The sequence below is a fragment of the Rhopalosiphum padi genome, chromosome 2 (assembly GCF_020882245.1).
Source record: "Rhopalosiphum padi isolate XX-2018 chromosome 2, ASM2088224v1, whole genome shotgun sequence".
In the NCBI taxonomy this organism is placed as follows: domain Eukaryota; kingdom Metazoa; phylum Arthropoda; class Insecta; order Hemiptera; family Aphididae; genus Rhopalosiphum; species Rhopalosiphum padi.
In genome coordinates, this window is record NC_083598.1 from 29,446,020 (window position 1) to 29,469,452 (window position 23,433).

General features: G+C 27.8%; 1 protein-coding gene and 1 long non-coding RNA gene across 2 annotated transcripts; one reads left to right on the forward strand and one right to left on the reverse strand.

The window, feature by feature from the left end:
* Positions 1-30: 30 nt before the first annotated feature.
* On the reverse strand, positions 31-2,047 carry LOC132919537 (phosphatidylinositol-glycan biosynthesis class X protein-like). Its single transcript, XM_060981218.1, has 4 exons — positions 1,671-2,047; positions 1,436-1,571; positions 1,092-1,379; positions 31-652 (listed from the first exon to the last, which is right to left on the reverse strand). The coding sequence occupies exons 1-4, from the start codon at positions 1,838-1,840 to the stop codon at positions 464-466; spliced, it is 783 nt and encodes a 260-aa protein (XP_060837201.1). The 5' UTR covers positions 1,841-2,047; the 3' UTR covers positions 31-463.
* An 8,969-nt stretch (positions 2,048-11,016) lies between these two features.
* On the forward strand, positions 11,017-23,131 carry LOC132922227 (uncharacterized). Its single transcript, XR_009660993.1, has 32 exons — positions 11,017-11,275; positions 13,728-13,815; positions 14,240-15,001; positions 15,082-15,200; positions 15,281-15,392; positions 15,473-15,596; positions 15,677-16,017; positions 16,098-16,216; positions 16,297-16,408; positions 16,489-16,612; positions 16,693-17,033; positions 17,114-17,232; positions 17,313-17,436; positions 17,517-17,857; positions 17,938-18,056; positions 18,137-18,477; positions 18,558-18,676; positions 18,757-18,868; positions 18,949-19,067; positions 19,148-19,488; positions 19,569-19,687; positions 19,960-20,300; positions 20,381-20,499; positions 20,580-20,691; positions 20,772-20,890; positions 20,971-21,311; positions 21,392-21,510; positions 21,591-21,702; positions 21,783-21,901; positions 21,982-22,093; positions 22,174-22,292; positions 22,373-23,131. It is a non-coding gene; the product is annotated as an uncharacterized LOC132922227 (long non-coding RNA).
* Positions 23,132-23,433: the final 302 nt, after the last annotated feature.

Below are 23,433 nucleotides of genomic sequence, written 5' to 3' on the forward strand. Positions count from 1 at the left end.
AGAGTTAAGTTTTAAATAAATAAAACAAAGTAATTCAAAGGTATTTTATTTAAAGTAAAAGAAAAAACTCAATAAAACTCAATATAAATAATAATAAATTAGGTTAGAATAAAATTAAATCATAGGAACTTATTGTATATAAAAATGTTTTTATTATATATTAACAATTTTTTGACTAAATTTAAATTGTCTAAAACATTATGATGTATTATATGCTATTTAATAAATTATTTCTAAATTTTAAGGAACGTGTAACATAAAATTTAACCAAAACAACTAGGAATTTAAAAAATGTGTGATACATGCAATTAATTTATAACACAATTTTATAAATCTGGAGGGATTTAAAACATATAAATCAGTTTAAACATAAACAACACACAATAAATAGGTAGTCTTAAAAAGTAGTCTCTTTAAATATTTTCTTGCTAATGAGCTTACAGCCAGTATTCTTATGATTAGTTTAACATTTAACAGGTGAAAGTCTGATAACAAAATTATCTGGTGACGGAGTAGCCATTAAACGGCGTAGAATGTAATATGTACCCAACAATACAGAACCATGTGTAATGATACTAACCCATGGCAAATTATTGGTATCACCCACTGGTACATACATTACCACATCTTTGTTAACTTTTACATAACTGGCCTATAACATAAAATAATAAATGCATATGTTATATAGAATAATAAACAAATATCCACAATAAAGTACTTTTGTTAACACAATGTACCTATTAGTTTCATTAATTTTGATTCTAATCTAAAATGAAACATAAGGGATGGTTCAACACTAGTATTGGTTGTAAATCAGCAGGTCCACTCTACCATACTAAGCTAAATACATATATCCTATTTATAATTGTTTTTATATACATAATAATTTAAATATAGAAGATAAAAATTATTTTGAAATATTATTATTTATTAAATTAAACCATAAAATTCTGTTTTAACTAACTTATAAGACATTTGAGTTTAACAATCCTTTATAGTATTTAATCAATGTGCATTATTCTAATGATTGATAGAAACATTTTTTTACATAATATGATTTATATTAAATTATAAACTATTTAAATACTTACAGGAATCCATCCACCAGAATTGAGTGGAAATTGTTTCCAATTAGAATTTCTTGGTCCTTTACACAAGTATAACATTTGAACATCAGAATAAGCATCACCAAATCGAACCTCTTTGTAACGACTATCTTCAGCAGCCTTTTGATATCTCAAATGAATGGGGAATTCTGTTTCTATCAATTTATTTGCTGTGTCTGGAAGTGTATAATTGACAACATAGAGAACAAATGGATCGGATTTATGAGCAGGTGTTTCTACGTCAATAAATTTGTTGTCAACATAAAATTCCACCTGAAAAAATAGTAATATTAGCATATTGTTAAGCAAATGCTAAATGAATTACTAACTTTGCGATTTAAGGCAATGGTAGCCAACTCATATTTGTCCACATAGATATCAGCTGGAAAATCATAGCGCAATGTAACTGCACAGTCTCTACGATTTGATGTTTCATAGTCAGCTGTTATGGTTGTATGGAGAACTCTGGAATCAGAAACAGTTGAAGATAAACAATTTAAGGGCAGTTGCATACTACATTTCATTGAAATTTCAATTATAAAGTATTAAATTCTAGATCCCTACCTGTGATAACCTTCATTTTTTACTTGAAGATTAATGTTTCCCGAATGAATTGTCAAGTAATGCGTTGAATCTTGACCACCTGTAAACCCATAGTACGATACAACAGATGTGACAAATATTAACGAATAAAGAGCAAACAGAATAATCTTAGTTTTCATGCTCAAACCCATTGTGTGTGATAACTTGATATATTTTAATAAATGTTATTCTATACTATTATATATAATCAAATAATCAACTGTTTAATTTGTGAAACTCAATAATCAGAATAACATTATTGTTGTTAAATTGAATCATACATAATATAATGAACAACAATTTTTTTTTTAGTTGTTCGGAATACAAAAATATTACGACAAAATATTATAATGGAATGATAGGACATAGGACAGGTAGCTGCCGCTGTTAAGTCAACGATAGAGACCTGATAATTATTATTATCTATAGCCAGCAATCGCCGTGATATCACCACAGAACATTACGGTGAACGGTCACATAGATCCCTCGACAGCTAGATCCCTGTGACTAACTGACGCACGAGGATCTAATTGACGGGGTATTAAAATAATCATAAGGATCTTACAAATTAATTAATTTTGTAATTAGTATTATTAATTTTTAATTATCAATGTATTTAAATGCTTTTACGTTATTATATCGTAGTAACACTAGTATAACAATTGTTATCTAGCATAATCCATATAATTTTTGTTTAATAAAAAATTAAAAAATATTTTCTATTATAACCTAATGTTATAATAATACTCGCATAAATTATTTCATAAATAAAGCTTTCATAATGTTAGGTTTCGTTTATACATCTAATAAAAAATTAAAATGTAGTAACTGAAGTTATTGAACATTTCACTTCTCAGTTAAAATAGCCATAACTCATGTCTGGTCACCATCTTATGTATTTTTTATATTAATCAGAATAGTACCTATATAACTTAGTATACAACTATATAACTATAGCTACTATTATATTATTATTATTGCTTAAAAGTCTTAACTCAATTCATATTCTCACTCCCAGTCTCAGAGGTTAGTCGTAAGTCCAGTGGCGCCGATCTATATTTCATGCTGGTCTATTTTTCATGGGAAAAAAATGCTGGTGTTAGACCCACCTACTAAAAAAACATTTAGTTAGTTACGTTCGAATGGTACTATATTTATTTCTAACGTTATACATACAAGATACTGCATAACAAACTATTTTTGATTATCACCCACCCACCCATAAATATTTCTGGGGAATTTTACCCAGTTCATACCCGTGTTCGGCGCTACTATTAGTACATATGTTACGCCGAATTTATGAAATTCCCGATTTCATGAAATCGGCAGAAAAATTGCTGATTTCATGAAATCAGCAACGTTGTCACCGAGTACGTGAAATCGGCAACTTAAAGTGCATAATACTGCCGATTGCGTAAAATCGACAAGACCCTTCTTAAAAAATTATAAAACATAATTTAATTTAAATAAATGTATAAAACGCCAGAAATATAATAAAATCAAATTGTAATAATAAATATTATATGTATATAAAAAATAGTTTAAAAGTTAAACAAAAGTTAAAAAAGTTATTCTTTATTGATTAAAAAATTCCAAATAAATAGAAAATACTAATTTCCATAAATAATATCCTATTTTAACCAAAAAATATTGATACCAGTTACCAGCTAATAAACGTTGCTAATTGGCTGCTAAACGATGGTTCAAGAAAAATTTGAAAATATGATTTCAATGATATGGGTGGGGCTGGGGAAATGTGTCACCAGCCCCACCCTAAGTTTTTTATTTTTTCCGATTAAAAAATAGGCTTGCAAATTGTGAAAATATGCTTGCAAATTGTTGCTAAATGACTACTAAGTGTTGACTTGAAAAAAATGTCAACATTTTGAATGGGTGGGGTTGAGGACATGTACGTGCAATAAAAAGACCTCAATGACCAAGATAAAATGCTTGTACGTATCATAGCATCTATCATCATAGGTAATAAAGAGTACGGCGTGGTAATGCCGATCAGCACGCGTGCAATTATTGTTTATTTATAATCCACTATTTGTAATTATGTCATAATAATATGTTACCGAATTCATGCAATCGGCAGAAAAAAGTCTGCCTAATTCACGAAATCGGCAATCAAAATTTGCCGATTTCGTGAATTTGGTAGCCAAATTGCCGATTTCACGTATTCGGCGACAACGTTGCTGATTTTACGAAATCGGCAATTTTTCTGCCGATTTCATGAAATCGGCAATTTCATGAATTCGGCGTAACACATATACCAAATTTGAATATTGACAAAACTGTATATTTTAACGAAAAATAACGATTATATAGGTATAATTATCTATTTTGTTTTAAGTTATTACAAAAATATTATTTAAAGACACCAATTCGTGTATTATTATTTAATACTATAACAGTGAATAGTATTCAAAATATTATGTAGATTAGTTTTAAGCTGTTTATGCCATAAACTTATTAACACCTGCAGTGGCGGCTCATCAGGGGTCTTTGAGACGGCGGACTCACCATAAAAAAAGTAGTAAAGCAATAAAAAAGTTTGAAGAAAATTGTAGTACCTATAATTTAATATTTTTGTCTATTTGGTAAATAATTATGATGGTTTTCGATATTAATATTGATTGATTATTGATAATATTATAATATTTTTACATTAATAATGAGAAGGCGGGTGTCATTCAATAATAATACGGGCGAAAAATATCGATAACAACAACTAATTACAAATTTATGCGATGCCAATGGCAGAAACTTTGAATGAGTCTAGTCTCAATGTCCTGAACAACATCTGTACAATCTACCCCGCCGTGCATATAAAATTTGTATATGTACACAATTGAGTCTCTCGAACGGCAGACTCCCGAACATAGAGTAATACTCTATGCTCCCGAATAAATTTAAATGTTTGGTTAATAATAATATAACAACATAATAATACAGTATATTATAATCTATGGATATCGATCTATCATATTAATCTATAATCTATGGTAATCATCAATCTTCGCTATTCGTCGGAGACGAATGACGGTTGTAATAATTTTAACGGAGAAAAAAATAGACGTACAAATCGTTAAACCGTACTTTAATTTATATAATATTTTACACGCATATGCCGTTCTGTTCAGCTTATTTTTATGAAATATCTCAATATCTTCAATTCGAAACGTGGTAAAGACGGACGAGGAATCAGGAAAGGTGTTCCTGGGTCGGCGATGTGGTTACTGAACGTGTGGACATTAAATATGACACAACTAAGTTTCACAAAAAAAATCGATGTTTACGTGAGTTTGATTTTCTACACTTTTGTAGCTTTAATTTACTTTTTTAGACATAAAATAAATACATACTTATTGCACTGGACAATCTACTACACGCCGGGTGACGTATACGTATGCATATTTTATTCTCGAACGCGCGATGCATAAAACACGTGAGACCAAAAATACATAGTCGTCATATTAGTATATTACCAGACCCATTTTATATAATAATTTATGTTTATATTAAATGTATAAATAGCATTTTTCATTTTTAACCGGCCGAGTACCCGACTAATATAAGTTTTTTTTATCCCTAACAAAAATAAAAAGTTTTCTGAAAAGACGCATTAATATTTTTTTATAATTGTCTGAATTTTGAATTTTTATGACATTATTAGATATTCATTTCATATTTCTGTGATAACTATTTCTGCTCAACTGATTTTTGTTGTTTTGTAGTAATTTAAAAACGAATTACTATAGTTATTTAATAATTTCACCAAATGTTAATGTTTGCATTTCTTATACATATCATAATTTTCAAAATATTTTGACTATACACTTATAGGATAAAATAACAATAGCATAATACCATAAATAGATGTATTTATTATATATATATATTAATATTGCAAATTATCTAAGCATATTAACATTAGAACCTATTGATTATTTTAAAATCAGTAAAAAATAGTATGAGTAGGTATGTATTATTCCTTAACAGGACGTTACCGAAACGGGAATGATATAGTCACATGTGTATATAACGAGTCGAATGTGAATAACTGCTTGTATTTAGAAATTAATTTTATTGATTTTGTAAATCCTTCTTTATTATACGTAGATCATAATCTATTAACTATTTAGTATCTATTATTAATTGAATGATTCAACTTTTAAATATTTTTAAAATTATTAATCATTTAGTTCAGCCAACCCGTAAACTGCTGTATAGCTACTATAGTAAGTGACTACAATACTACATGTAGACTAGGTTAAGTATGTCACTATAACGAATTTGTATAATTTGAATGCAATGTATAATGTATTAATGCATTGTGTACAATGTAAAATTATGCTGGTCGAAGATGATCTTATTTGTTGGTGAAAAATTTTACCAAACAACTATTGAAATAATAAAATTATGATTTAAAAAAATTCAGGATATACAATTATTATGGTTTTACGTATGAAATTAATTAGATACCAAAAGTTTCGTATGCAAGACAGCTGAAATATAAAAATAAATCCTATAATATCACAAAGAGTTCTATAAAAAAAAACATATGATCTATCATATTATTACAATATTTATCATCCGTGGCAATCGACAATCGTCTTCATTTGTAGGAGACGATTAACCATTCTAATCATTTTATTGAACAGTCGTCAAACAACAGCCTTCAGTACATGACAAGTACTCTCATTTTCATAAAATATTTCAATAATTCCATTCCGAAGCGTAAAGAAGACGAATGAAGAAATAAACTAGCTGTTTCTTCAGTGGCTGTGCACGTTTGAACTTTAATATGGCACAGCTTGATTTCGCCGAAAAGCGTCGAAGGATACTTACGTAGGTTAATTGTCCTATAATTTTGGATTTGGGGTAGTAATAAATTTAATTTTTATACTTTAAATAAATATTTATTGACTTGTACAAGCTGCCACCCCGATTACTTAGACCTATATTTTATTTCCGATAGCCGGCAACCGATGGGTTATTGTATACGACCCGTTTTAAATTCTTAAACGATGAAATCTTTTTTTTAATATTTTATTATTTTAAAGTTCTAGATAATATTTTTTTTCATAGTAAATAATTTAAGAATATAAAATTTTTATTTTTGTCTGGTCCGCAAACTGTTTTTAATTTGTGAATATAGCATGAGAATTCTAAAAGGTTAAAGTTAAAAAATAGCCAAGAATAAAATTAATTCGTCAATTATATCTTCGGCCAGGATACGTAGTAATGAATATATATTGATTTTAAAATTACTTAGTTTTTTTTTTCTATCTGTTATAAATTCTTGTAGCAATTATGATATATTTAGTACTTTGGGTGGATAATAGTAAAATAAAATAAAAAATTTCAGATCTTGTCATAATATCGGAAAAACTGGAATCATTACGCTATATACTTGTATAATTTCGACAAAATTAATTCATTTACTAAGTTTTAATTCAAAAATGCTAATCATAAAATGTTGAAAATTTTACCAACTGTCTATATTATGATTTCCTATAAAAACATTTTAACAATTTTAAATAATTAATTTTTTTTTTTTTAAGCCGATAAAAATTATTGATAGCAAATATGATTTAAAATTTAATACAGTGTCACTAAATTACTGCAATAAAAAATGTATTTTTTCATCATATATTTGTATAATAATATTGTCTTTTTATATAGGTACAAATTTAATATAATAATTCTCATTAGTTTTTTTTAAATATAACAAATATAAAAGGTTTACTGGAAAATCACATTATTTTTTACGACTGAAGTTCAATATTTTATGATTTATTGAGTATTAATTTTTCATCCCCAAAAAAAACTATTTCTTGTAAAATGATTTTTATATTGTGTTATAGACTATAATACTATACATAGTTTAAAAACAAATAATCTTATACACCGATAACTTAAAGTCTTAACTAATTTTTTATGAGAGTATTTCTTATTTATGTTATTATTTTAATAATATTTTCAAACTATATATATATATATATAAACAATGTTCTTTATTTTTTTATTATTACAAATTTTTAAAATTTTTAAAATGTTCAAATTATTTTTTTCATTAGTATTCATATAAATATTTTCTTTTTATATCTATAATTTTAAAATGTTTTATAGGAATTCTCATTAGTTTTTTAATGTAAAAACAAAAATAAAATGCTCACTGGAAACTTATATTATGACTGTTTGAAGTTCAATATTATATAATTTATATATAAATTAATAAAATATGCGTTTACATCGATTATATCATCCGGGTAGCGGATTTTTCATAAAAATTAATATATTTTATTTTAAGTTTAAAAAGTAAATTGATTACCTAAAGCATTGACTAGTGACTAGGTACTATTTGTTACAAGAAACCACAATAAACGAAATGTATGAATTTTTTTCTATTATGATAGGTGTCTTCAGACACAATATCTACAGACAGAGGTAATTGCATCTAATGTAATAGATAAGTAAGATTAAGTTAAAACACTGCGCGTGATTAGAATCAAAATAATGCAGAAATAATAATTTAGAAACATAACGATATTAATCATAATTCTTTTTTTTAAATACTTAAAAATATAATTATTTTTATTTAGTTCACTATTTTCATAGATTAAATTAAATAATTTGTAATCATTTTCATTAGAATAAAATATTTATACTTTGCAATATCTATAAAGATTTGGTCTAGTTTATGTGTTTCAATTTTACGTATGTCAAACAGCTAAAATATAATAATAAATCCTATAAAATCACAAAGAGTTCTATAAAAAAATAAAATTATAATATATTTCATATTATCATCCATGGCAAACGACAATCGTTGTCATTTGTAAGAGACGATTAACAATTCTAATAATTTTATTGAACAGTCGTCAAACAACAGCCTTTAGTACATGACAAGTACTCTCATTTTCATTTTATGCTGTTTATTTTCATAAAATGTATTTTTATTCTCATTTAGAATCACGATGAAGATCGATATGAAGAAAATTTTCAGTTTCTTCGGCGGCGGTACACCACTCCGTATAGACTGAAGATTGAAACAACTCGGTTTCCCGGGAACAGTCTACGATTACGTAAGTTTTTTTCTTATTCTTTTTTAGAATTAAATTTACATTTTAAACTTAAAATAAAATATATTTATTTATATGAACAATCGGCTACTCGGACGATGTAATCGACGTAAGCACATATTTTATTCTACTATTCACGTCATGTGAGTATGTGACGTATACGTATGCATATTTTATTCCCCAACACGCAATGCATAAAATACGTGAAACCGAAAATACATAATCGTCATATTAGTATATTACCAGACCCATTTTATAGAATAATAATTTATATTTATATTAATTGTATAAATAGCATTTTTTATTTATAACCTGCCGAGTACCCGACTAATATAAGTTTTTTTTATCCCTAACAAAAATAAAAAGTTTTCCGAAAAGACGCATTAATATTTTTTTATAATTGTTTGAATTTTGAATTTTTAAGACATTGGATATTCATTTCATATTTCTGTGATAACTATTTCTTCTCAACCGATTTTTGTTTTTTTGTAATTTAAAAACGAATTACTATAGTTATTTGATAATTTTAACAAATGTTAATGTTTGCATTTTTTATAAATATTATAATTTTCAAAACATTTTAACTATACACTTATAGGATAAAATAAACATAGCATAATACCATAAATAGACGCATTTATTATATATATATATATTAATATCGCAAATTATCTGAGTATATTAGTTAGAACTTATCGATTAATTTTAAAAACAGTAAAAATAGTATGATTATGTATTATTCCTAAACAGGACGGTACCGAAACGGAAATGATATGTGACTATATGTGTATAACGAGTTGAATATGAATAATATTTAGAAATTAATTTTAGTAATTTTGCAAGTCCTTATTTATTATATGTAATACCTAGATTATAATCTATTAACTATTTAGTATGTAATATCAGTTTAATGATTAAATTTTTAAATATTTTTAAAATTATTAATCATTTAGTTCTGCCAAACCGTATAAAACCGTTAATAACCGTTATAAAATTATAATTTAAAAAAAAATTCAGGATAATTTACAATTATTATGATTTTACGTATGAAATTAATAAGATACCAAAAGTTTCGTATGCAAGACAGCTGAAATATAATAATGAATCCTATAAAAGCACACAGAGTTTTATAAAAAAAACATTATTATAATATTTTTCATCCATGGCAAACGACAATCGTTGTCATTTGTAGGAGACCATTGACAATTCTAATAATTTTATTGAACAGTCGTCAAACAACAGCCTTCAGTACATGACAAGTACACTCATTTTCATAAAATATTTCAATAATTCCATTCCGAAGCGTAAAGAAGACGAATGAAAAAATAAACTATAGCTGTTTCTTCGGTGACGGTGCACGTTTGAACTTTAATATGGCACAGCTTGATTTCGCCGAAAAGCGTCGAAGGATACTTACGTAGGTTAATTTTCCTATAATTTTGGGGTAGTAATAAATCTACTATTTATACATAACATAAATGTTTATTGACTTCTACAAGCGTTACCCCGATGACAGACCTATATTTTATTTTCGATCGTCAATCCAATAAAGTGGTCAGCAACCGACGGGTTATTATATATACGACCCGTTTTAAATTCTAAAACACTGATATTTTTTTTTATTTATATTTTATTATTTTAAAGTTCTAAAATATTTTTTCCATAGTAAATAATTTAAGAATATAAAGTTTTCATTTTTATCTGGTCTGCAAACTGTTTTTAATTTGTGAATGTGGCCTGAGAGTTAAAAAAGGTTACCGATCATACATTAATGATGAAATTTCCAAAAATAAAATAAAGTCGTTATAAGTATACCTTAGAATTTATATCCTGGATATTTAGCGAAAAATGTATAATGATTTTACAATTATGTAGTTTATTTTCTGTCTGCCATGAATTCTTATAGCAAATATGATCTATTTGGTACTTTGGTTGGTAAATAGTAAAATAAAATAAAAAAGTTCAGATCTCGCCATAATATCGGAAAAACAAAAAAGTTGTAAATATTACCATATTTATATGGTTTTATTTTTTGGTGAAAAATTTTACCAAAACCTATTGAAATAATAAAATTATAATTAAAAAAAAAAATTCAGGATATACAATTATTATGGTTTTATGTACGAAATTAATTAAATACCAAATTTTTCGTATGCAAGACAGAGATATAAAAATAAATCCTATAATATCACAAAGAGTTTATAAAAAAAAACATATAATCTATCACATTATCATCCGTGGCAATCGACAATCGTCGTCATTTGTAGAAGACCGTTAATAATTCTAAAAGTTTTATTGAACAGTCTTTAAACAACAGCCTTTAGTATATGACGAGTTCTCTCATTTTTATAGAATATTTTAATAATTTCATTCTGAAGCTCAAAGAAGACGAATGAAGAAATAAGAGCTAGCTGTTTCTTCGGCGGTGATGGTACACGTTTGAACTGTAAATGTGGTGCAGCTCGATTTCGCCGAACAGCGTCGAAGAATACTTACGTAAGTTAATTTTCCCATAATTATGGAGTATTAAATTTATCTTTTATACTTAAAATAAATATTTATTGACGTGTACAAGCTGCTATACTTGGATGACAGACTTTTATTTTATTTCCAATCGTCCAATGCAATGGCCGGCAACCAGTGAGCTATTGTCTACGGCCCGCTTTAAATTCTAAAACGTCGAATTTATTTTTTAATTTAAAGTTCTAAACAATATTTTTTTGCATAGTAAATAATTTAAGTATATTAAATTTTTATTCTTTTTTTGCCCGCTAACAGTTTTTAGTTTGTGAATGTGGCCCGAGAGTCCAAAAAGGTTGACCACTGGTCCAATGTATAAAATAGCTAAGAATAAAATTAAGTCGTCAACTGTCAAGTATACCTTAGATCCTGGACATAGCAATGAATGTATATTTATTTGACAATTGTGTGGTTTTTTTTCTGTCATAAATTATTGTAGCAAATATGATCTATTCAGTACTTTGGGCGGTTAATAGTAAAATAAAATAAAAAATTTCGAATCTTGTCATAATATCGAAAACCCAAAAAAACAAATGTATTATTAGGCTATATACTTGTATAATATCGACAAAATTAATTTATTAATTTAATTTTAATTAAAAAATACTAATTATAGAAAAATTTACCAATTATTTACATTATGATTTCTCTATAGGTAAATTGTATAATTTTAAAAGCATTTTCATTATTTAAAACAATTAAATTTTTTTTTTTTTTTATTAAGCCGAAAAAAATTATAGATATACAAATATGATTTAAAATTTAATACAGACTTCTTCATCAATCGTTCACTAATTTACTGTAATAAAAAATGTATAGTCACGGTATATTTTATAAACGTTTAAAATTAAAATTTTGATTGTATTCGGCTAAATCTATAAAATGTTCAAATTAATTTTTTCGTTAGATATTCATATAAATATTTTCTTTTTATATCTACAATTTAAAAATATTATGTTGGAATTCTCATTAGTTTTTTTTTTAACCTAAAATAAAAATAATATGTTTACTGGAAAGTCACATAATTTTTTATGACTATTTGAAGTTCAGTATTATACCTATAACTTACTAAATGTTTATTAATACACTCACCCTAAAAATAAATATTTTTTCTCAAATAATTTTTATATTTTGTTATAGTTCAAAAACTAATAATTTTAGTCTTAGATACCTAAAACCTTAATTAAATTCTTATGAGAGTATTTTTTCAAAATATTTTAAAATTATGTACATTTACGATATTATATATTTTGTTATTATTTAAAACATTATTTGTAGGGAAATAAAAGTTTTTTGTACATGTTATACTATACGTACACAATGACATTTTTGACATACGTAGATTAATCTTAAGATATTATTTATTCAAATTATTTTATGAAAGGGTTGTACTTGTACCTATTGACTCAAAAGTATATAACAAGAATATAATACGGTATAAAATATATTTATTATTTATACAATATTATAATAATAATTATGATAAATGCAATGTTTTCGGAAAAAATGTAGCTTGTCAAACTTTACACAAAAAAAATAAAATTAAATACTTAGCAATATCAATCAACATATAATATTATAAGTCATAATACATCAACATTGTACTTATTAATGAAGGTTGACTGACTGTCTCTTTCAAATTCAAATTTCACACACTAATTACAGTAATAAACATAATCACTAATGTATAAAGCAACACTGTAATAATTACTTTTTTATCTTTAATTTAATGTAATTTTTAATTATTTTGTAAAATGGTACTGAAAATTGAATTCCTCAAAGCATTGACTAGGTACTATTTGTTACATGAAACCATAATAAAATAAATCTATGAATTTGTTTCTATTATGATAGGTGTCTTCAGACACAATATCTACAGACAAAGGTAATTGCATCTAATGTAATAGATAAATAAGATTAAGTTAAAACACTGCGCGTGATTAGAATCAAAATAATGCAGAAATAATAATTTAGAAACATAACGATATTAATCATAATTCTTTTTTTTAAATACTTAAAAATATAATTATTTTTATTTAGTTCACTATTTTCATAAGTTAAATATTCATTAAATTAAATAATTTGTAATCATCTTCATTAGAATAAAATATTAATACTTTGCAATATCTATAAAGATTTGGTCTATAGTTTATATGTTTCAATTTTACGTTAATATGTCAAACAGCTAAAATAGAAAAATAGATCGTATAATATCATAAAGAGTTCTATAAAAAAAAAACCATAGATTTATCATATATTATAATATTCGTCATCTACGACAATCGACGACATTCGTCGAAGACGATTAACAATTCTATAATAGTCTTAATGAACAGTCGTTAAACAACAGTCTTCAGTACATGACAAATACTCTCCTTTTCATTTCGTGCTGTTTATTTTCATAAAATGTCTTTAAACTCTCATTTAGAATCATGATGAAGATTGTATGAAGAAAATTTGGAGTTTATTCGGCGGCGGTGCACCACTCCGTACACTATAGATTGGACAACTCTTAAGTAAGTTTTTTTTATTATTCTTTTTTGGGATTAGAATTATTTTTTAAACTTAAAATAAAATATATAATTTTTATATGAACAATCCGCGCTAGTCAGACGATGTAGTCGCATATTTTATTCTCCAGGGTCCAATGAAAAAATAGTACACAATGCCTACTTATTTTACTCATTAGTTATAGTAGACAAAAATTGTTAAAAATAACAACCGTGTATTATTTGTATTATTCGCATTATATTATATTAGAATAGTAGTAGAATAGTACACCTTAGATCCTGGACGTGGACGTAGCGAAAAATGTATAAAGATTTTACAATTATGTAGTTTACTTTTTGTTTGTCATAAATTCTTGTAGCAAATATGGATCAATTTGGTACTTTGGGTGGTAAATACTAAATAGTAATAAAATAAAACAAAAAATTTCAGATCTTGCCATAATATCGGAAAAACAAAAAAAAAGAAATAATTACGCTATATAATGTCAACCCGGAGGAAGATTGGCAGCATCAATAGGAAGCTGATGAATAACAAAAAAAAGTGTCACAGGGCTGTGTTTGTTTAATACTATAATTTTTTAAACAGTAGTACAGTATATTATGAATATTTACTTAAATTATATTTAATTTTTATGGTTTTTTTTTAGATAATATACTGTACTACGGTTTTAGGTGTTCTTTTTATTTTAATAATACACTGAAAAATTACCAACTTTTTCAATTTTTTTTCTTATCACAAAGCAAGTTCGTCTTTGTGTATGTTTAAATTTATATTTTTTATAGTTATTGTGCTGTTTAACTTTCTTATAAAAGAGAGTGAGGAATTAAAAAGGTGGCCACCGAACAGAAAGTTAAACTACAATATACTATAATCTTTTTAGTTCTTGTTTACATTTTTAACTGATAAATTATGAATATAAAATTTCAAATTAATTTAAATTCAAAAATAAAAGAACACCAACATAGATTTCTTAAACAGTAAAATTTTACTATAAGTTTGAATTACATTTAATCTGCACATTAGTTGAAGTTTTATAGGAAACGAACATTTGGCTGGATCGTGGACTACTCACCGACGAAGAATTTGTCATTGAGCTGAAGGAAAATGTGTCGGCACTCGGCTTCGTTTCAACCAGGAGGAAGATTTGCAGCATCAAAAAGAAATTCAATTGATGATAATCAACTGTCGAAGGTATTTGTTTATATTATATTATAATTTTTAGAATCGTAGTAGGTATAGTATACTATATATAATTATATAATATTTATTAGTGATGAAGAATTTGTCATTGAGCTGGTGGAAAATGTGTCGGCACTTGGCTGTATTTCAACACGAAGGACGTCTGGCAGCAGCAAAAAGAAATTCAACTGACGATAATCAACTGTCGAAGGTATTTGTTTATATTATATTATAATTTTTAGAATCGTAGTAAGTATAAAACACTATATATAAATATATAATATTTATTAGTGAAGAAGAATTTGTCACAAAGCTGATGGGAAATATGTCGGCTGTATTTCAACACGGAGGACGTCTAGCAGCAGCAAAAAGAAATTCAACTGACGATAATCAACTGTTGAAGGTATTTGTTTATATTATATTATAATTTTTAGAATCGTAGTAGATATAGTATACTTTATATAAATATATAATATTTATTAGTGAAGAAGAAGTTGTCACAAAGCTGATGGAAAATGTGTCGACACTCGGCTGTATTTCAACACGGCCGGAGGACGACTGGCAGCAGCAAAATGAAATTCAACTTGATGATAATCAACTGTCGAAGGTATTTTTTTATATTATATTATAATTTTTAGAATCGTAGTAGGTATAGTATACTATATATAATTATATAATATTTATTAGTGAAGAAGAATTTGTCATTGAGCTGGTGGAAAATGTGTCGACACTCGTCTTCGTTTCAACCCGGAGGAAGATTGGCAGCATCAATAAGAAGCTCATCTTTATGTCAACTGTTGAAAGGATTTGTTTGCATTATATTATAAGTTTAAATTACATTTAATCTGCATATTAGTTGAAGTTTTATAGGAACAGAACATTTAACTGGATCATGGACTATCCACCGACGAAGGAAGAATTTGTCATTGACCTGATGGAAAATGTGTCGGCACTCGGCTTCGTTTCAACCCGGAGGAAGATTTGCAGCATCAAAAAGAAATTCAATTGATGATAATCAACTGTCGAAGGTATTTGTTTATATTATATTATAATTTTTAGAATAGTAGTAAGTATAAAACACTATATATAAAAATATAATATTTATTAGTAAAGAAGAATTTGTCACAAAGCTGATGGAAAATGTGTCGACACTCGGCTGTATTTCAACACGGAGGACGTCTGGCAGCAGCAAAAAGAAATTCAACTGACGATAATCAACTGTTGAAGGTATTTGTTTATATTATATTATAATTTTTAGAATCGTAGTAAGTATCAAACACTATATATAAATATATAATATTTATTAGTGAAGAAGAATTTGTCACAAAGCTGATGGGAAATATGTCGGCTGTATTTCAACACGGAGGACGTCTAGCAGCAGCAAAAAGAAATTCAACTGACGATAATCAACTGTTGAAGGTATTTGTTTATATTATATTATAATTTTTAGAATCGTAGTAGATATAGTATACTTTATATAAATATATAATATTTATTAGTGAAGAAGAAGTTGTCACAAAGCTGATGGAAAATGTGTCGACACTCGGCTGTATTTCAACACGGCCGGAGGACGACTGGCAGCAGCAAAATGAAATTCAACTTGATGATAATCAACTGTCGAAGGTATTTTTTTATATTATATTATAATTTTTAGAATAGTAGTAAGTATAAAACACTATATATAAAAATATAATATTTATTAGTAAAGAAGAATTTGTCACAAAGCTGATGGAAAATGTGTCGACACTCGTCTTCGTTTCAACCCGGAGGAAGATTGGCAGCATCAATAAGAAGCTCATCTTTATGTCAACTGTTGAAAGGATTTGTTTGCATTATATTATAAGTTTAAATTACATTTAATCTGCATATTAGTTGAAGTTTTATAGGAACAGAACATTTAACTGGATCATGGACTATCCACCGACGAAGGAAGAATTTGTCATTGACCTGATGGAAAATGTGTCGGCACTCGGCTTCGTTTCAACCCGGAGGAAGATTTGCAGCATCAAAAAGAAATTCAATTGATGATAATCAACTGTCGAAGGTATTTGTTTATATTATATTATAATTTTTAGAATAGTAGTAAGTATAAAACACTATATATAAAAATATAATATTTATTAGTAAAGAAGAATTTGTCACAAAGCTGATGGAAAATGTGTCGACACTCGGCTGTATTTCAACACGGAGGACGTCTGGCAGCAGCAAAAAGAAATTCAACTGACGATAATCAACTGTTGAAGGTATTTGTTTATATTATATTATAATTTTTAGAATCGTATTAGATATAGTATACTTTATATAAATATATAATATTTATTAGTGAAGAAGAAGTTGTCACAAAGCTGATGGAAAATGTGTCGACACTCGGCTGTATTTCAACACGGCCGGAGGACGACTGGCAGCAGCAAAATGAAATTCAACTTGATGATAATCAACTGTCGAAGGTATTTTTTTATATTATATTATAATTTTTAGAATCGTAGTAGGTATAGTATACTATATATAATTATATAATATTTATTAGTGAAGAAGAATTTGTCATTGAGCTGGTGGAAAATGTGTCGACACTCGTCTTCGTTTCAACCCGGAGGAAGATTGGCAGCATCAATAAGAAGCTCATCTTTATGTCAACTGTTGAAAGGATTTGTTTGCATTATATTATAAGTTTAAATTACATTTAATCTGCATATTAGTTGAAGTTTTATAGGAACAGAACATTTAACTGGATCATGGACTATCCACCGACGAAGGAAGAATTTGTCATTGACCTGATGGAAAATGTGTCGGCACTCGGCTTCGTTTCAACCCGGAGGAAGATTTGCAGCATCAAAAAGAAATTCAATTGATGATAATCAACTGTCGAAGGTATTTGTTTATATTATATTATAATTTTTAGAATCGTAGTAGGTATAGTATACTATATATAATTATATAATATTTATTAGTGATGAAGAATTTGTCATTGAGCTGGTGGAAAATGTGTCGGCACTTGGCTGTATTTCAACACGAAGGACGTCTGGCAGCAGCAAAAAGAAATTCAACTGACGATAATCAACTGTCGAAGGTATTTGTTTATATTATATTATAATTTTTAGAATCGTAGTAAGTATAAAACACTATATATAAATATATAATATTTATTAGTGAAGAAGAATTTGTCACAAAGCTGATGGGAAATGTGTCGGCACTCGTCTTCGTTTCAACCCGGAGGAAGATTGGCAGCATCAATAAGAAGCTCATCTTTATGTCAACTGTTGAAAGGATTTGTTTGCATTATATTATAAGTTTAAATTACATTTAATCTGCATATTAGTTGAAGTTTTATAGGAACAGAACATTTAACTGGATCATGGACTATCCACCGACGAAGGAAGAATTTGTCATTGACCTGATGGAAAATGTGTCGGCACTCGGCTTCGTTTCAACCCGGAGGAAGATTTGCAGCATCAAAAAGAAATTCAATTGATGATAATCAACTGTCGAAGGTATTTGTTTATATTATATTATAATTTTTAGAATCGTAGTAGGTATAGTATACTATATATAATTATATAATATTTATTAGTGATGAAGAATTTGTCATTGAGCTGGTGGAAAATGTGTCGGCACTTGGCTGTATTTCAACACGAAGGACGTCTGGCAGCAGCAAAAAGAAATTCAACTGACGATAATCAACTGTCGAAGGTATTTGTTTATATTATATTATAATTTTTAGAATCGTAGTAAGTATAAAACACTATATATAAATATATAATATTTATTAGTGAAGAAGAATTTGTCACAAAGCTGATGGGAAATATGTCGGCTGTATTTCAACACGGAGGACGTCTAGCAGCAGCAAAAAGAAATTCAACTGACGATAATCAACTGTTGAAGGTATTTGTTTATATTATATTATAATTTTTAAAATCGTAGTAGGTAAAGTATACTATATATAATTATATAATATTTATTAGTGAAGAAGAATTTGTCATTGAGCTGGTGGAAAATGTGTCGGCACTTGGCTGTATTTCAACACGAAGGACGTCTGGCAGCAGCAAAAAGAAATTCAACTGACGATAATCAACTGTCGAAGGTATTTGTTTATATTATATTATAATTTTTAGAATCGTAGTAAGTATAAAACACTATATATAAATATATAATATTTATTAGTGAAGAAGAATTTGTCACAAAGCTGATGGGAAATGTGTCGGCACTCGTCTTCGTTTCAACCCGGAGGAAGATTGGCAGCATCAATAAGAAGCTCATCTTTATGTCAACTGATGAAAGGATTTGTTTGCATTATATTATAAGTTTAAATTACATTTAATCTGCATATTAGTTGAAGTTTTATAGGAACAGAACATTTAACTGGATCATGGACTATCCACCGACGAAGGAAGAATTTGTCATTGACCTGATGGAAAATGTGTCGGCACTCGGCTTCGTTTCAACCCGGAGGAAGATTTGCAGCATCAAAAAGAAATTCAATTGATGATAATCAACTGTCGAAGGTATTTGTTTATATTATATTATAATTTTTAGAATCGTAGTAGGTATAGTATACTATATATAATTATATAATATTTATTAGTGATGAAGAATTTGTCATTGAGCTGGTGGAAAATGTGTCGGCACTTGGCTGTATTTCAACACGAAGGACGTCTGGCAGCAGCAAAAAGAAATTCAACTGACGATAATCAACTGTCGAAGGTATTTGTTTATATTATATTATAATTTTTAGAATCGTAGTAAGTATAAAACACTATATATAAATATATAATATTTATTAGTGAAGAAGAATTTGTCACAAAGCTGATGGGAAATATGTCGGCTGTATTTCAACACGGAGGACGTCTAGCAGCAGCAAAAAGAAATTCAACTGACGATAATCAACTGTTGAAGGTATTTGTTTATATTATATTATAATTTTTAAAATCGTAGTAGGTAAAGTATACTATATATAATTATATAATATTTATTAGTGAAGAAGAATTTGTCACAAAGCTGATGGGAAATGTGTCGGCACTCGTCTTCGTTTCAACCCGGAGGAAGATTGGCAGCATCAATAAGAAGCTCATCTTTATGTCAACTGTTGAAAGGATTTGTTTGCATTATATTATAAGTTTAAATTACATTTAATCTGCATATTAGTTGAAGTTTTATAGGAACAGAACATTTAACTGGATCATGGACTATCCACCGACGAAGGAAGAATTTGTCATTGACCTGATGGAAAATGTGTCGGCACTCGGCTTCGTTTCAACCCGGAGGAAGATTTGCAGCATCAAAAAGAAATTCAATTGATGATAATCAACTGTCGAAGGTATTTGTTTATATTATATTATAATTTTTAGAATCGTAGTAGGTATAGTATACTATATATAATTATATAATATTTATTAGTGATGAAGAATTTGTCATTGAGCTGGTGGAAAATGTGTCGGCACTTGGCTGTATTTCAACACGAAGGACGTCTGGCAGCAGCAAAAAGAAATTCAACTGACGATAATCAACTGTCGAAGGTATTTGTTTATATTATATTATAATTTTTAGAATCGTAGTAAGTATAAAACACTATATATAAATATATAATATTTATTAGTGAAGAAGAATTTGTCACAAAGCTGATGGGAAATATGTCGGCTGTATTTCAACACGGAGGACGTCTAGCAGCAGCAAAAAGAAATTCAACTGACGATAATCAACTGTTGAAGGTATTTGTTTATATTATATTATAATTTTTAAAATCGTAGTAGGTAAAGTATACTATATATAATTATATAATATTTATTAGTGAAGAAGAATTTGTCATTGAGCTGGTGGAAAATGTGTCGGCACTTGGCTGTATTTCAACACGAAGGACGTCTGGCAGCAGCAAAAAGAAATTCAACTGACGATAATCAACTGTCGAAGGTATTTGTTTATATTATATTATAATTTTTAGAATCGTAGTAAGTATAAAACACTATATATAAATATATAATATTTATTAGTGAAGAAGAATTTGTCACAAAGCTGATGGGAAATGTGTCGGCACTCGTCTTCGTTTCAACCCGGAGGAAGATTGGCAGCATCAATAAGAAGCTCATCTTTATGTCAACTGATGAAAGGATTTGTTTGCATTATATTATAAGTTTAAATTACATTTAATCTGCATATTAGTTGAAGTTTTATAGGAACAGAACATTTAACTGGATCATGGACTATCCACCGACGAAGGAAGAATTTGTCATTGACCTGATGGAAAATGTGTCGGCACTCGGCTTCGTTTCAACCCGGAGGAAGATTTGCAGCATCAAAAAGAAATTCAATTGATGATAATCAACTGTCGAAGGTATTTGTTTATATTATATTATAATTTTTAGAATCGTAGTAGGTATAGTATACTATATATAATTATATAATATTTATTAGTGATGAAGAATTTGTCATTGAGCTGGTGGAAAATGTGTCGGCACTTGGCTGTATTTCAACACGAAGGACGTCTGGCAGCAGCAAAAAGAAATTCAACTGACGATAATCAACTGTCGAAGGTATTTGTTTATATTATATTATAATTTTTAGAATCGTAGTAAGTATAAAACACTATATATAAATATATAATATTTATTAGTGAAGAAGAATTTGTCACAAAGCTGATGGGAAATATGTCGGCTGTATTTCAACACGGAGGACGTCTAGCAGCAGCAAAAAGAAATTCAACTGACGATAATCAACTGTTGAAGGTATTTGTTTATATTATATTATAATTTTTAAAATCGTAGTAGGTAAAGTATACTATATATAATTATATAATATTTATTAGTGAAGAAGAATTTGTCATTGAGCTGGTGGAAAATGTGTCGGCACTTGGCTGTATTTCAACACGAAGGACGTCTGGCAGCAGCAAAAAGAAATTCAACTGACGATAATCAACTGTCGAAGGTATTTGTTTATATTATATTATAATTTTTAGAATCGTAGTAAGTATAAAACACTATATATAAATATATAATATTTATTAGTGAAGAAGAATTTGTCACAAAGCTGATGGGAAATATGTCGGCTGTATTTCAACACGGAGGACGTCTAGCAGCAGCAAAAAGAAATTCAACTGACGATAATCAACTGTTGAAGGTATTTGTTTATATTATATTATAATTTTTAAAATCGTAGTAGGTAAAGTATACTATATATAATTATATAATATTTATTAGTGAAGAAGAATTTGTCATTGAGCTGGTGGAAAATGTGTCGGCACTTGGCTGTATTTCAACACGAAGGACGTCTGGCAGCAGCAAAAAGAAATTCAACTGACGATAATCAACTGTCGAAGGTATTTGTTTATATTATATTATAATTTTTAGAATCGTAGTAAGTATAAAACACTATATATAAATATATAATATTTATTAGTGAAGAAGAATTTGTCACAAAGCTGATGGGAAATGTGTCGGCACTCGTCTTCGTTTCAACCCGGAGGAAGATTGGCAGCATCAATAAGAAGCTCATCTTAATTTAGTTGTCCCCCCCTTTATGCATTAGCGCTCATCTCTCATCCACTCATCCAACACATTGACTATCGCCGGCCGGCAACACACACATATTATACACATTACCCGTTTTATATTATATAAAATTATTAATATCTACATAGTTTAAGTTATTGTATATTTTTTTTTTATTATTTGAATGCATTCATATGATCAGTTGCGTATTTAGAAATTTTAGAATAAGAGCAACACATATTTTGTTGCCTCCCCCCCCGTTAAATAAAAAATTAAAATAACTTCTATGCCGCGCATTGGTCAAACTGTTAATACCATAGAATACCATGTTATATAAATACTATATAGTATTTTATACCTCTATGTCACACATTTGTTGTGAAAAATATTAATAATTGACGTCACTGTGCCAGTACTCATAAAGTACGAAATAAAAATTTGCTGCCCCTCTAAATCTTTAAAAATTTGCCGTTCTGGACAACTGGACCCAAAGCCCCTACCTAAATACGCCCCTGCATATAGTGCGTTCTCGCTTACAATGTGGATTAGGCCTACTGGGGACACCACAATAAAAAAACGCGCCTTGTGTAATACCTCATAAAGTTATTAAACCATACGGACAATGTTATTGTTCGTCGTTTAATAATAAAGGTGGTGTGGAAAATTACCTGACACTGTTATTCTTGTCTTATAGTTACCTTGCATACATTTTTTTTTATTAAATACCAATTAAATAATCATTTATATCAAGAAACGAGAAATATTAACGTTTTATTAAGTATTTCAATAAAATAATATTTAATATTTAAAAAATATTTCTTTGACTTGTTAAAAAAGACTCCAAGTATAGTTATTATATTAGTTCTTATTTTACAAATACACTAACAAAAGCGGGTCAAGTTTAATATTGCCAGAAATATTGTGTGTATCTATTACTTTACTTAAAACATTGAATTTACACATATTTTT

What these genes read in the sequence shown, in the direction of transcription:
- LOC132919537 (XM_060981218.1), bottom strand. Translation starts at nt 1,840, where the DNA reads ATGGGTTTGAGCATGAAAACTAAGATTATTCTGTTTGCTCTTTATTCG. An exon ending in CCATTGCCTTAAATCGCAAA is followed by an intron (nt 1,380 to 1,435) that starts GTTAGTAATTCA and finishes CTATTTTTTCAG; the next exon opens with GTGGAATTTTATGTTGACAA. An exon ending in ATTCTGGTGGATGGATTCCT is followed by an intron (nt 653 to 1,091) that starts GTAAGTATTTAA and finishes TTTATGTTATAG; the next exon opens with GCCAGTTATGTAAAAGTTAA.